This window comes from Lipotes vexillifer, unplaced genomic scaffold (genome assembly GCF_000442215.2).
Source record: "Lipotes vexillifer unplaced genomic scaffold, Lipotes_vexillifer_v1.1 scaffold1477, whole genome shotgun sequence".
NCBI lineage: Eukaryota > Metazoa > Chordata > Mammalia > Artiodactyla > Lipotidae > Lipotes > Lipotes vexillifer.
In genome coordinates this window covers 1,014,875-1,028,748 of record NW_006776536.1, presented here as the reverse complement: position 1 = coordinate 1,028,748, position 13,874 = coordinate 1,014,875, and the positions used below count along the sequence as shown (strand labels likewise).

General features: G+C 56.8%; 1 protein-coding gene across 1 annotated transcript; it reads left to right on the top strand.

The window, feature by feature from the left end:
• Positions 1–2,981: 2,981 nt before the first annotated feature.
• Positions 2,982–9,916, top strand: RHOD (ras homolog family member D). Its single transcript, XM_007450446.1, has 5 exons — positions 2,982–3,113; positions 6,238–6,325; positions 7,081–7,190; positions 9,083–9,217; positions 9,749–9,916. Exons 1-5 carry the CDS (start codon positions 2,982–2,984, stop codon positions 9,914–9,916), a joined length of 633 nt encoding a protein of 210 aa, XP_007450508.1.
• Positions 9,917–13,874: the final 3,958 nt, after the last annotated feature.

Genomic DNA, 13,874 nt, shown 5'->3' with positions numbered 1-13,874 from the left:
CCCTTGCTCCTTCATTTTCCTTCCTTTTCCTTGTTTGTCCAGCCAGTGAACTGGACATAACATCCTGAGCCACAGCTGGATGCCAGCCTGGGGCAGGCACTCCTGTCTGGGATAGAGAGATAGGTGGGACTCGGCCCCTGCCCTGGAGGTGCTCAAGGCTTGGCTGGGGACTGGAAGATCCTGCCTGGCCACCTATATCTGGAGGAGGGGATTCCACCTCAGGCCGAGGGCCTGGGGTCTGCAGGGCAGTGACCCGCTGAGCAGGGTGCTGAAGGACTCTGGACCTGGGACTGGTGGGGCCTCAAGGGGATGAGTCACCCACAAGCTGGTAGTGACCAGCAGCCACAGAAAACAGTAAGACAGTAAACAGTATCCTGACCAGGCAGACTGTGACTTGGGCCGCCTCCCCACTCCAAAATAAACTCCAGGAAAACGGTGCCGTCCAGGGCCTGGCAATGTCTGAGATTTGGAGAAATTCCCTGCCAACCAAGGCAGATTTCCCCAGCCCAGTGACTAATCTCCCTCTCACAGAATCAGGAGCGCAGAGTGGGAGTGAGGCTGGGTTTAACATCAGGAGACCTGGGTTGAAATCCTGGCTCTGGGTCGTGCTAGCCTGCCACAAGCCAATGCCTTTCTCTGAGCCTCAGCTCCCAAATCTGTAGCCAATGCCTTTCTCTGAGCCTCAGCTCCCGATCACCCACTCTGCCCAGCTCACAGTCTGAGCACTAAATGAAATAATGCACATGAGGTGTGATGTTGGGAGACAGCCCAGCTTTGTCGCCAGACCTGGGTTCAAACTCAGAGCTCTGCCTCTTGCTAGCTGTGAATCTTAGACAAGAGCTTAAACCTCCCTGGGCCTCAAGTGTCCCATCTGTAAACCAGGGCTAACACTTCCCACCTGCTTGGGGACAGTGCCTCCACTCAGTTGGCAATCCATTAATGAGAGCTGTTACTATTAGGAAATGTTCAGTGAAACTCTGAAGCATGACGCACATCAGGAGTGTCATTAGAGTGATTATCCCCATAGTAACCGAGGCCAAAAGCCTCTGTCTGACTCTTAGCTCCCTCCACCCCTGGTCTGACCCCACCTGCCTCCCAGCCTTACCACCCAAAGCCTGATGACAGCAGTAGTGGAGAGACTAGGGGATGACGAGGCTGACAGCTGATCGCTGGGGAATGGGGTCCCTCCCCACCACTCCTTGGGGCGGGGAGTCCTGATCAGTGGCTACACACACAGCCTGGTGCCAGGTCACTGCCCAGCCCTTTGGTGGTTTTGGGGAGGAAGGGGCCTAAAGGTTGGGGATGTCCTGGGGCACTCCCTCCATCCAGGTGAGGCTTCATTCAGCCTGCTGACTGTGGCCCTGGGTGAGCCTGGAATGGGAGTCAGGGGTCTGGGCTCTGCCTCTGTGCAGTAGGGGCCGTTACTCTTGCCCTGGCTGCCTCTTTGGGCCACAGTGAGGTTTAAAGGGGGCTGAGGGTGGTTTTTCACCTGCCTGGCTTGGAACTCCATGAGGAATGATGTCATGACCTGTGTGGGGAAGGGTGTGAAACCCCAAAACTTCTGCCCTCTGTTTGTCTGAGCTTCAGTGAAAACAGTCCAAGATCTGGGGGGCCCTTGTGCCCATTTTTTAAATACATGTTTTGACTCTGGCTACTAACAGGGGTGGGAGGTCAGGTGACAGTGAGTTTCCAGTTCAATTCTGTCTTTATTCCTGGCGTCCAAAGTGCTTCACTCTCCAGGCCCTAATTAACCCTCAGCCTCACCCCCTGCACCAACTCCCCAAGCCAACCTCACCATCATCACAGGGAAGAACCACACCACGCCCCCCAACCCCCGGCAAAGGATCCCCCCCTCCCCCTTACCTCCATACCTTGCATGTGCTGTTGCCTCCGTTTGGAACCTTTTATCCTTCCACTATCTAACTGTGTCTCACTTTTTCCTGCAGACTCTGGCGCCTTTTCTCAGAAGGGTTTCCTGACCACCCCCAACCCTGGTGAGGAGCCCCTCTTCCCGACTCCCATCCGCTGCCTGTCCCCCCCACTGTTGTAGCTCTTATCACAGTGATGTCCTGCCTGTCTCCCATTCTAGGCCGTGGGAGACTTTGACTTCAACGGTTCAGGGTCCCCAGGTCCGTGGGCACAGGGGGCCATCAGTGTTGGTTAAATTATAAGAATCACTCACACATGGCATCACCAACCACGTACCAGACCCTACTCTAAGCGCTTGACAGATGGAAGGTTCCATCGCTTTCTCCAGACCATGACCGAGGCAGAGGTGAGACCCGCCTGTAGTGAGACTTCCTGGTGCTGGCTGGGGGAGGGCAGGCCCAGCTGGCAGTGCCAGTGACTAACGAATAAAGGCCTGCCGGATCTCCCCCTTCCCACCTGCCCTGAAACACCTGTAGGGAGGCCGTGGTGTGGAGGGCTTCTCCAGAGCCCTGGGGAAATGCACATTCATTCATTCACTCATTCATTCATCCATCAAAAGTCACCAGCTCCTGCTGGGTGCCCCGCCTAGGCTGGGCACCAGGTACCCAGTCCCTGTCCCCAGCAAGCTAGTGGGCCAGCAGGGCTGACCCCCACCTCCCTTCTCCCGGGGAAGGGGGCCAGGACGCTCCTCTTTCCCCGTCCACACCATCACTGCCCAGCTACGTGTCTGCTCCCCATCAGACCAGGGTGCGCTCCTGAGGACGGAGGCCGAGTCTCGGTGCCCACTCCTGTGACCTAGCGCCCCACACAGAGGTGTGTCTTCCTCGGGCAGCCTGGGACTTGGGACCTGGGACGGGAGGGGCAGGGCCGAGCCGGCGCCAGGCTACGGAATCCGCCCGGCCCCTCACCTGAGCCGCCAGCCGCCGCCCGCACTTCCTCGCCCCGCCCCGCTCCGCCCCGCCCCGCCCCGCCCCGCCCCTTCCACATTCCTGCCCCGCCGGCCCCGAGGCCGCCGCTCCGCTCGCGCCCGGCCCTCCCTCCGCTGCCTCACGATGAAGGCGGCCCAGGCCGCAGGCGAGGAGGCGCCGCCCGGCGCGCGGTCCGTCAAGGTGGTCCTGGTGGGCGACGGCGGCTGCGGGAAGACGTCGCTGCTGATGGTCTTCGCCGAGGGCGCCTTTCCCGAGGTGAGTGCCGGCCCCTCGGGCTCAACGGGGCGCCGCGGCCTGGGTGCATCCTTCCCCACTCCGGGAGGGAAGTGCGCCCGTTCTGCCTCCCCGCAGAGCGTGGGGTCGAAGGCAGTTCTCACTTTGCCCGCGGGAGTGACATCGCCTGTCAAGTGCCAAGAATGCCACCTACCCGGGGGAGGTGTCCCGGGGACTGACTTAGGCAGCCTGTGGAACATAGCGAGTCCTAAGAGAGCACTTGGTGGCACAGCATGGCTAAGTGGGACGGACAGCCTTGGCTTCGAATCACGGCTTTGCGACTTACAGCTGTGCGCCCTGGGGCAAGCCGCTTACCCTCTCTGTGCCTGTTTCCTTAACTGCTTAATAGGAATAACCGTGGCGCCCACCTCCCAGGGTCGCAGTGATGAGAGAGTTCATACAGGTCAGGGGCTCAGCTCTGAGCTGCAACAGGAAGGACTCACTGAAAAGTGGCCAGCCTTTTTCTTGGGAGGCATCGTGTCTTCCCCCAGCTCTTGCCCCTACAGTGGATGTCCCGTGGGCTCAGCCTTGGAGAGTAAGAGCACACCAGCCGCTCAGACAGCTGGGTTAGCACCTCAGTCTCCTCCAACAAACTCTGGGGCCCTCAGTACTTTGCTCAGCCTCTGTGAGCCTCCGACCCCTCACTCGACCTCGCCGGGTGGAGAGACCCGAGGGTGGTGGTGAGGTGGAAGGCAAGGCTGAGAGACGGCCCCGAGTACCTGGCATGTCCTTGACGCCTGAGCATGTGGACTGTCACTCCTTCACCGACATGCCTACTGCCTGTCCTAGCGGACTCACCGGTACCAGGACGGGCTGGACACACCCACCCACCGTGCCCCACTCAGCCCAGTTCCCCTGGGAATCCATGCATGGCTCTGCTTCCAGCATCACGTCCCCCTGCCTGATGATCCCAGCCCCCGCCAAAGCCCTAGGGTGGTACAGCACTCGGGGGTTGGATGCGGGAGGCAGGAGCAGCCGGGCCTGCTAACCCAGAGTCAGCCTTTCTTTCCACTATGGCAGCATCGAGCCGACTCTTGCTTTGTGGTTTTTGGAGCTGATGTCACATCCTTTGGCCAGTCACATTTTTTTTAGCTGGGGGGAGGGATGTGTTTCCAGGCCCCCAGATGCTGCCTGTTAGAACCCAACAATTATGGCAGTGCGGGGAGCACCACAGAGTGCCACAGAGAGGCTAGGCCAGCCGGGGCCCAGAAACAGTGCTGGGAGGGGTGGTCCCTCACCACCACTGTCCTGGGCTCTGAGATGGCCTTGAGAGTGAGGCCCATCCCAACTGCAGAGAGGTTACAGTGCTGAAATGGGCGTCTCACAGTTGATGGACAGTGTGTGTTTTTCACAATTTTAAAATAATTCATTAATTTATTATTATTATTTTTTTTGGCTGCGTTGGGTCTTTGTTGCTGCACGCAGGCTTTCTCTAGTTGCAGCGAGTGGGGGCTACTCTTCGTTGTGGTGCGCGGGCTTCTCCTGGCGGTGGCTTCTCTTGTTGCAGAGCACGGGCTCTAGGCGCACGGGCTTCAATAGTTGTGGCTCATGGGCTCTAGAGCGCAGGCTTGGTAGTTGTGGCACACGGGCTTAGTTGCTCCGCGGCATGTGGGATTTTCCTGGACCAGGGCTCAAACCTGTGTCCCCTGCATTGGCAGGCGGATTCTTAACCGCTGCGCCACCAGGGAAGTCCAGACAGTGCATATGGTGAAGGACACTCTGAAGGCAAAGGGAGAAGAACATGCCTGTCACCAGAGGACTGGACCTGCCTTGTCTAGGCTCCTCTCCTGTTTAGGAACCCTGATTTCCTGGGACCTGTCTGCCTCCAGGCACAAGAGACACCTCTCCATTTATTTATTTATTTATTTATTTATTTATTTATTTATTTATTTATTTATCTATCTATCTATCTATTTATTTCTCTGGGCACTGCCTGGCTTGCGGGATCTTAGTTCCCCGATCAGGTTTCGAACCCAGGCCCCGGCACAGAAAGCACAGGGTCCTAACCACTGGACCGCCAGGGAATTCCCAAGAGACCTCTTCATTTAAAAGAAACACAAGGTTTGAGAGCTGACAAGGCCTTCATTTTACAGATGGGAAAACTGAGGCCAGAGAGAAGAGTCTTGCCTCAGGGCACAGGGCCCCACAGTGTCCCCCCGTCTGTGGTCCCCCCACCCAGCCCTGAGCAAGGGAGCGAAGCCTGGGCACCCAAGATGCAGGCGGTCCAGCATGCCCCTTGGTGCAAAGGGCTTGTGTCGTGGCAGGGTTTTGAAAACCTTCTCCCCTGTTGCTCAGACCCTGTCTGTAAAAGCTCCCCCTCTTCATTCCTGCACTTGTGTAAAAGCCCGTCCTGCTTCCATTCATCCAGCCTTTGTGGAGACAGGGTGAGCTCAGACTCAGCAGGCCTGGGGTAGAGGGGCCTCTGGCCTGAGTGACCTCCCCCTGGGGCCAGGCAGGGCAGGTAAGAGAGACAGAAACAGGGGCATCCTGGTTGGATTGTGAAACGTTGAGAGGCAAAGGAGGGGCCCCCAAAAGCTAGGAGCTCCCCAGGGCAGGCAATGAGTCTTTATTAGTTGCTCCCGGGTGTCCAGAATCGGATCCAGAGAGGGTGCTCATGAATGAATGAATGAATGAATGAGTAAGTGAGTGAATGAACAAACATAGGTTAATGTCATTCCAGGAGGAGGGGACGGCAGGAAGGAAGGCTCAGAAGTGGGACAGTCTGGACGAGGACAGAGATAAAAATAACAGTCCTGGCACGTGTAGAGTGCTTATTTTCTACCAGGCCCTGTGCTCAGGGCTCGGCATGAAGCGCCTCCTTGAATCCTTTCAGCAACATGCTGTGCTGGGGGCTTTAATAGACCCACTTTTTAGGCACAGAGGAGGCCAGGGAGGCTCAGTGCCTTGGGAGGGTGCACAGCTACAGAGTGGCAGCTCTAGGCCTCCACCCACCAGCCGACTCCCCCCCAGAAACTACTCCACTCTGCTCCAAACTACTCCAAAGAGCGGCAGTGCCGCGGGCACTCCTGGGCTCTGGCCTGGGCACTGTGACCACCCGCTTCAGATGCCTCCTTCTCAGCTGCCCCCTTGACCCCTTCTTCCTCAGAGCTACACCCCCACGGCATTCGAGCAGCTCACCGTGAATCTGCACGTGAAGGGCAAACCTGTGCACCTTCAAATCTGGGACACAGCAGGTGGGTGCCAGGCTGGGGGAGGGACAGAGTGGGAGGAAGGGACCCACTCCCTTCCTTCCGAACCAGGGAGGCCAACCAGTCTCCAGGGAACAGGTGTTGGCCAGGATTAGGGCCCCCGGGAGCCTGAACCCTCCTCGCTTCGGCATCTGTGTTTGCTGCTTCCCCAGCCCAGAGCAGCCCACCATGTCCTGGAGATGAATCGGAGCTCTTAGCTCCCAAGGGGTGGACTGTTTCTGGCCTCCTGAGCGGTCCACCCTGGCTTTAGCTTCTGTAAGGTCTGTTTGAATGTGACCTCTGCCCTCTAGCCTCCTGACCTAGCCCATAAGAGGGTTCAGAGTCAAATCTACATCAGAACTCAAAGCTAAACTCTGGGAATCCCAGCAGCCCCCTTACCTTGGTTGGGCTGTAGTCCCACCTGCCTCTTTCTTCTCATCCCCCATCCCCGCCCCAAGTCCAGGGCAAAGCAGGCTTCTGAGTGATGGCCTCAGACATCCCCCACTCCTTCCAGAACAGGGTTCTCTCAGCAGTGGTCTCGCCCAGGCCAGGGCTGGCACGTCCCACAGGCCAGCCAGGGGAACACAGCCCCGAGGGGGACATTCACGTGTTGGATCCTGAGGCACAGGTCTAGGCCCTGATCCAGACCATCCCCATCCACACCCGTCCCTGGTCTTGGTTGGGGTGACCTCCCTGATGCTGGGGAGGTACTGACAATGGGCAGGAAATCTGGAGGGAGTGACCACCCCTATTCTACCCAGGGCAAGTCGACTATGACCGCCTGCGGCCCCTGTTCTACCCTGACGCCAGCGTCCTGCTCCTCTGCTTTGACGTCACCAGCCCATACAGCTTTGACAACATCTCTAACCGGGTGGGTACAGCGGGTGGGGGGCAGACAGGCACAGCCCCATAGCCGGGCCACTCTGCTCCACCCCTACCCTTGACCCAGCAGACTGTCAGAGCTCAGCAGGCCCTGGATGGCATCAGATCCAGTGCCTTTGGCATAAATATGGGGAAACTGAGGCCTAGAGAGACTTAGCCAGGGTCCCACAGGGATTTGGTGGCAGGGTCTGGACTGGCCCTCTGACTCCCGGTCCAGTGCTCCTTGTCTGCCCCATACTGCAGACTCAGCACGCTGTGGCTCTTTCTACCGTGACCCTGCCTGAAGATGCTGGGCGACCCAGAGGCCCCCGCATCTCCCCAGCCTGGGCCTGCCCAAGGTCACACGAGCCATCGGTTTCCAGCAGCCCTCAGCCTCCATCAGTGTGACTGCTGGCTCCTAGCGGCCTCCCAGGATGTCCCCCAGTTATCTCAGAGGTTCCCGAGGCTGCACACAGGTGTCAGGGCAACGGTCCCTTGAGTTCCTCTGCTCCTACCCAGCAGCCACAGCCCCACCCCAAATGCTGCCAGGGCCTCCATGCGCATGTGAATGGCATGCTCCAGGGTTCCTCAGAGCACAGCCAGTGACAGCATTAGTAACCATAACCACAACGATGATGGCAGCATTTATTGAGAACTTACTGTGTGCCAGGTACTGTTCTAGGCACCAAGGACCAGGCAAGTGGTGGCTGGGACCGGGGTGCCAGCAGAGGCGGTGGTGAGAGGCCAGTGGATATTGAATCTGTTCGGAAGGCAGAACCAATCCGTCAGCGTTTGCAGATGGATTAGACATGGGTAGGAGAGAGCCATTTGATCAGAGCACCTGGAAGGTGGGCTTGCCATTTCCCAAGATGAGAAGGAGCAAGCTGGGGGCAGGGAGGTGGGCGATGGAGGCCCGTTGGGCATCCCAGTGGAGGGTCAGGCAGGCAGACAGAAGTCTGAGGCTGCAGTTCCTGGGAGGGGGCAAGGCTGGGCAGATCCATTTAGGAGTTGCTGGTGGGGAAGAGCTGTGGACTCGGCATGGGGGAGAGGGGGGCTGTCACCTGGAGACCTGGGGTCAACCAGGAGAGCGCGGCCCTGGGGTGAAGCGCAGACCAGGTTTCAGAGGAGGGAGTGATCGCTGATGTCAGGGCTCAGGTAGGATGAGGTCTGAGGATTCCCTGTTGCATTTAGCAAAGTGGAGTCAGGGAGGAGACCCTTTTCAAGGGCAGTTCTGTGGAGGGGAGGATTTGCTGGGACCGCACACCGGCCCCATCTGGCTTCAGAAGCCAGATGGTTTGATGTCAATTTTTCCTGAAACTGAGCAGGCATGCGCTGCTGGAGATCTAAAGCCTGGATTCCAGGCTCCCAGGTTATAGTCCAGACTGAAATAACCAGGCCCTGGAGCCTCACATTCCAAAGAGCAGCTGACATGGGACAGGAGTGCCCTCTCCAACAGGCAAACAGCTGCTGCAACCATTTTGTGAGCGGCTTTAGTTTTAAAGCCTCACTGATTTCTTTATATATTTTACCCTGTTGGGGAGATGGTCATGGGACCCCTTACCTTGCAGAGGTAGGATTCTAGAGCAGGTGGGAACCGGGCTCTGGGTGCCACCCCCTGGGTTCAAATTCTGCCACTTCCAGTTGTGTGACCAAGGCCAAGTTATATAACGTCCCTGAGCCTCAGTTAGTGCATCGGTACAATGGGATTGATGATAGAACTTGCTTCATAGGGACTTGGGGGGTTAATGTGTTCATTACGTGTAAAGTCTTAGCCTGGCACAGAGTAGTTCTCCCTAAACCGGCTTTGCTGATTATTGTTGTGGGAGTCTACCTGGAGGGCAGGAGAGCAGCCCACTCCCCTGATGGCTCACACACACACCCTCCCCACCTCCCTCCCCACAGTGGTACCCGGAGGTGAATCACTTCTGCAAGGAGGTGCCCATCATCGTCGTGGGCTGCAAGACTGACCTGCGCAAGGACAAGTCGCTGGTGGAGAAGCTGCGGAAAAATAGGTTGGAACCTGTGACCTCCCACAGGGTAGGAAACCCAGCCCAGGGCACGGGGTAGGGGTGCCAGGAGACGAGGCCCCTGGGGTAACGCTGTTCCGGCCCAGCCTCTCAGCAGCGCCAGACACCTGGCACCCGCAGGGTGTGGGTCAGGGTAGGGGTTGTTTTGGAGGCAGTCATGGTCAAGAACTGCCGGGCTTGGAAGTTTCCAGCTGTGGGATGGAGAGTGAGTGAGTGCGGTGCACATCAGATGGTCCTGCCTACCCGCTTCACAGCGGGTGGGGGGGGACCCCCAGGTCTTCAGTCTGCAGGCCCCTCTCTGCAGCATGCCTGGGTCAGGCCGGGAAGTTAATTAGTTGATGCCTCGAGAGGCAGAGACCCAGCCGGGAACTGAGGCAGGAAACCCGATGAAGCCATCGATGGGCTTGGTCAGGCCAGGGGACAGGAGCTGTGGGTGTCCTAGGAAGACGCACCTAGGATGGCCAAGGGGGCTGGGGGTTGGCTGGACATGAGGCCCCAGCGGCACCCACCTGACGGCGGCCCCGTCCACTCTCCCTGTTAGGGCCAGGAGATGGCACGGGCCGTGGGAGCCGTGGCCTACCTCGAGTGCTCGGCTCTGCTCCAGGAGAACGTCCACACCATCTTCCAGGAGGCGGCCAAGGTGGCCCTCAGCAGCCGCCGTCGCAACTTCTGGAGGCGGGTCACCCAGAGCTGTTGTGTGGTGACCTGATGGCCTGGGGCGCTCCTTCCCTGACCACACCAGTGGCACAGGAAGGAGCTGGGTGCTGACCTTCTGGCCAGTTGGCTGGGCTGGACCCAGTCCCCAGGCTGTGACCACCGAACTGTACCTCAAACAGATGGGCACCACCGAGGCCGGGCCCCTGGCCCTGGCGCTGGTATCCCTGGACTGGAGAGAAACCCCTCTGAGGCCTGAGGAAGGGGATTCCCGGGCTCACCAGCCCTGTGGAGGGCTAGGCCTGGAGACCCATGGAATCACTCCCAGCTCCCAGCCCCGGACTACACATCCTGGAGCGGCCTGTGCAGCCTGGCGCCACCGCGTGGCTGTTCCCGGGCCTGCACCTTCAGGAGCCGGTGGTGCTAGGACCCTCCAGCCAGAACTCACACCCCGCCCCGTCCCCCTTCGCCCTGCCCATCCCAGTGGTAACTGTAACACTAAAATGACATCACTTTTCAGTTGCGTCACGCTTCTTGTTTCGAAATGCCTTTACACACACGTTCCATGGTGGATAAGAGCACACCCCACGTAGGCACTGGACCCAGTGTAACTACCTGGATCCAAATCCTGCTTTATCACTTTAGAACCCTGGGCAAGTTACTGGACCTCTCTGGGCCTCTCGTCTGTGAAATGGGACCAATCACAGATGACCTCATGGAGCTTTGGGATGAGTAAGAGTATCATGAGACACCTGCGAAGAACTTAGCAGGTGCCTGGCACACAGGGACCTGTGTGCCTGTGAGTAAGTGCTCACAAAAGGTTCACAGGTGTCACTTGTATTTATGATAAATACAACAGACGATATTCTATAGATGTAATATGATTGATAAAATGGATAGTCAGGGTTCTGCAGAAAAATAGAGCCAATAGGCTCTATATATACAGAGAGAGATTTTAAGGAATTGGTTCCCGCGATTGTGGAGGCTGGCAAGTCCGAAACCTGTAGGGCAGGCTGGAGGTGGATGTTGCAGTCTTTTTTTAAAAAATATGTTTATTTATTTATTTATTTTGGCTGTGCCGGGTCTTAGTTGCGGCATGTGGGATCTTCGTTGCAGCATGTGGACTTCTTAGTAGCGGCATGCGTGCGGGATCCAGTTTCTTGACCAGGGATCGCATCCGGGCCCCCTGCATTGGGAGCGCAGTCTTACCCACTGGACCACCAGGGAAGTCCCAATGTTGCAGTCTTGAGTCTGAATTCTGCAGGGCAGCAGGCTGGAAATTCAGACAGGGTTTCCGTATTACTGAGGCAGAATTCCTTCTTCCTTGGGAAAACTCAGTCTTTTCTTTTAAGGCCTTCAACTGATTGGGTGAGGTCCACCCACACAGAACCAGCCACTAACACCCACCCCCTCAGTTTCATTAGGAAACAGCTCCAGGGGTGGGACCACTTCCTCCAGGTGAGGGCTCGTGGCTCAGGTTACAGAGCTGAGCTGAGGCAGAGGAAGTGATGTTAGGGACCTGCTCAGAAAACCCCACCTGGATTACAGGCTCCACTCCAGGGTTTTAATATAAGCTGCTCAGGGGTGGGAAACAACTTTTCCTGGCCTAGATTTCTAGCCTGATTGCTCCTTCCCCAGGCACACCCCACGCCCAGAATGTTCTGCCCTCTTCTCCCCCTTCCTGCCCTCCCCAGCCCAGTGAGCTAAGCCCAGTTCACACATCTCCTCTAATTTCCCAAAATGTGAGTCCCTGGAACCCTTGATAGTTATTTGCCTAGGAAGCTTTTCACACTGACTTCTTGCACCAGACCTGAGCTTCCCTTGAAGTCAGGCTCTTCGTCTCCCTCATCTCTTTGTTCCCAGACCCTAGTTGGGGATGTGGCTTGGCCTCTTGGCATTGCAGAGAGGCAGAGTGTTCCTCCTCTCGAGTCAGTAGCAGATCTGGGTTCGAATCCTAGTCCTGCCATTTTCCAGAGCCATGTGACTTTATGAGAGTTACACTCTTTGAGCCTCAGCATGCCATCTGGCAAACGTAGGTAATCATGCCCGTCCTAGAGCGTTGCTGTGAGGGTAAAATGACAAACTGCTTGTCAGGTGCCTAGCACAGTGCCAGGAATAAAGGAGGTGTGCAGGAAACACGGGTTGGATTGCATGGAGTAGAGCTGTACTGGACGGTGTATCCTATACGGGAGGGCAAGGTACTGAACCAGATGTCAGGAGACCTGAGCGCTGGTTCAGACTCCTTCCCTGAGACAACCAGGGACTCCATCATCCGTGCCTTCAACAGCCTGGTGTCCAAGGAGCTCCCTGAGGTGCCCAAAACACCATGACAAGAACGAGGGGTATTATACAGGGAACCCACAGTTTGTGCCCTCAAAGCCAGCTCTGTTTGCAATGCCAAGGAGGAGGGGTCCTAACCCCAGCATGCAGGGGTGGTTGGGAAGCTACCAGGAGAGAAAAGGCACTTGCCTGAAAAGAGAGACAGCCCGGTGAGCCTGGGGGGTAATGAGTGCCACTGCGAGTCTGTCGGATGTTGTGTGAGGTTTTGCCAGGCAGACGAGACAAGAGGCTCAGGCCAAGGAGGGCTGAGAGTATTAACTAGAAGGTGATGGAGTGATGGGCTTGGCCCTGGAGAGTGTCAGTCTACTCACCTGATAAACAGGAGGAATAAATTCTTCCTTGTTGCCTCTTATCTCTCAGCAGGGTTAAGAATATCAAGAATGAGATGATTAGATAGAGAAATAAATAGGTGTGATGGCCAGATTTAAATGTTGGGACTTCCCAGGAATTCCCTGGTGGTCCAGTGGTTAGGACTCGGTGCTTTCACTGCCTTGGCCCCAGGTTTGCTGGTCAGGGAACTAAGATCCCACAAGCCGTGCAGCGCAGCCAAAAAAAAAAAAAAAAAATTTAAATGTCAACTTGATGAGGCTACAGTGCCCAGTTGTTTGGTCAAATGCCAGTTGAGATGTTGTGAAGGTATTTTTTTGATATGATTACCTTTTTAAAAAGATATTTATAAAAAAAAAAAAGGATATTTATTTATTTGGCTGCACCGGGTCTTAGTTGCAGCTTGCCAGCTCCTTCGTTGCGGCACGTGGGCTCCTTAGTTGCGGCATGTGAACTCTTAGTTGCAGCATGCATGTGGGATCTAGTTCCCTAGACCACGGATTGAACCTGGGCCCCATGCAATGGGAGCGCAGAGTCTTATCCACTGCGCCACCCGGGAAGTCCCGATTACTTTTATTTTTATTTAGTTAAAATAAAATAAATATGGCTGCGTTGGGTCTTTGTTGCTGTGCGTGGGCTTTCTCTAGTTGCTGGGAGCGGGAGCTACTCTTCTTTGCAGTACGTGGGCTTCTCCTTGCGGTGGCTCTCCCGCTGCGGAGCAGGGGCTCCAGGTGCGCAGGCCTCAGCAGTTGTGGCACACGGGATCCAGAGCGCAGGATCAGCAGTTGTGGCGCACGGGCCCAGTTGCTCCGCAGCATGTGGGATCCTCCTGGACCAGGGCTCAAACGTGTGTCCCCTGCATTGGCAGGCGGACTCCTAACTACTGCGCCACCAGGGAAGCCCCTGATTACTTTTAAATTTGTAGCCTTTGAGTAAAGCAGATTACTTTGTATAATGTGTGTGGGCCTCATCCAATGAGGTGAATGCCTTCAAACACTGCACTGAGGTTTCCGGAAGAAGAGGGTCGCGTGGCCAGAAGTAGGACTGATGTTCAACTCTGGCCATGGCTGTACTTTACCCAGGACAGTTTGGGAGGTCAAGGTCTGGGAACAACTGCTCTCTGTGAGCAGCGGGGAAGCAGGATGGGGGTCAAGGAGGTGGAAGGATCCACAGGTGTGAGAGGTGGAGAAGGGGGGCTTCTGGGGCCACTGCACAGAGGGGGAAGTGGGCAGGGGCCTGCTCTGATGGGGGCCGCTGAGAGGAGAGTGCCTGCAGGGGAGCAGTTGAGGCAGGAACTCACACCTTTACTTTCTCTCCAGCCACACTTCCCCCCGCCCACAAACCTT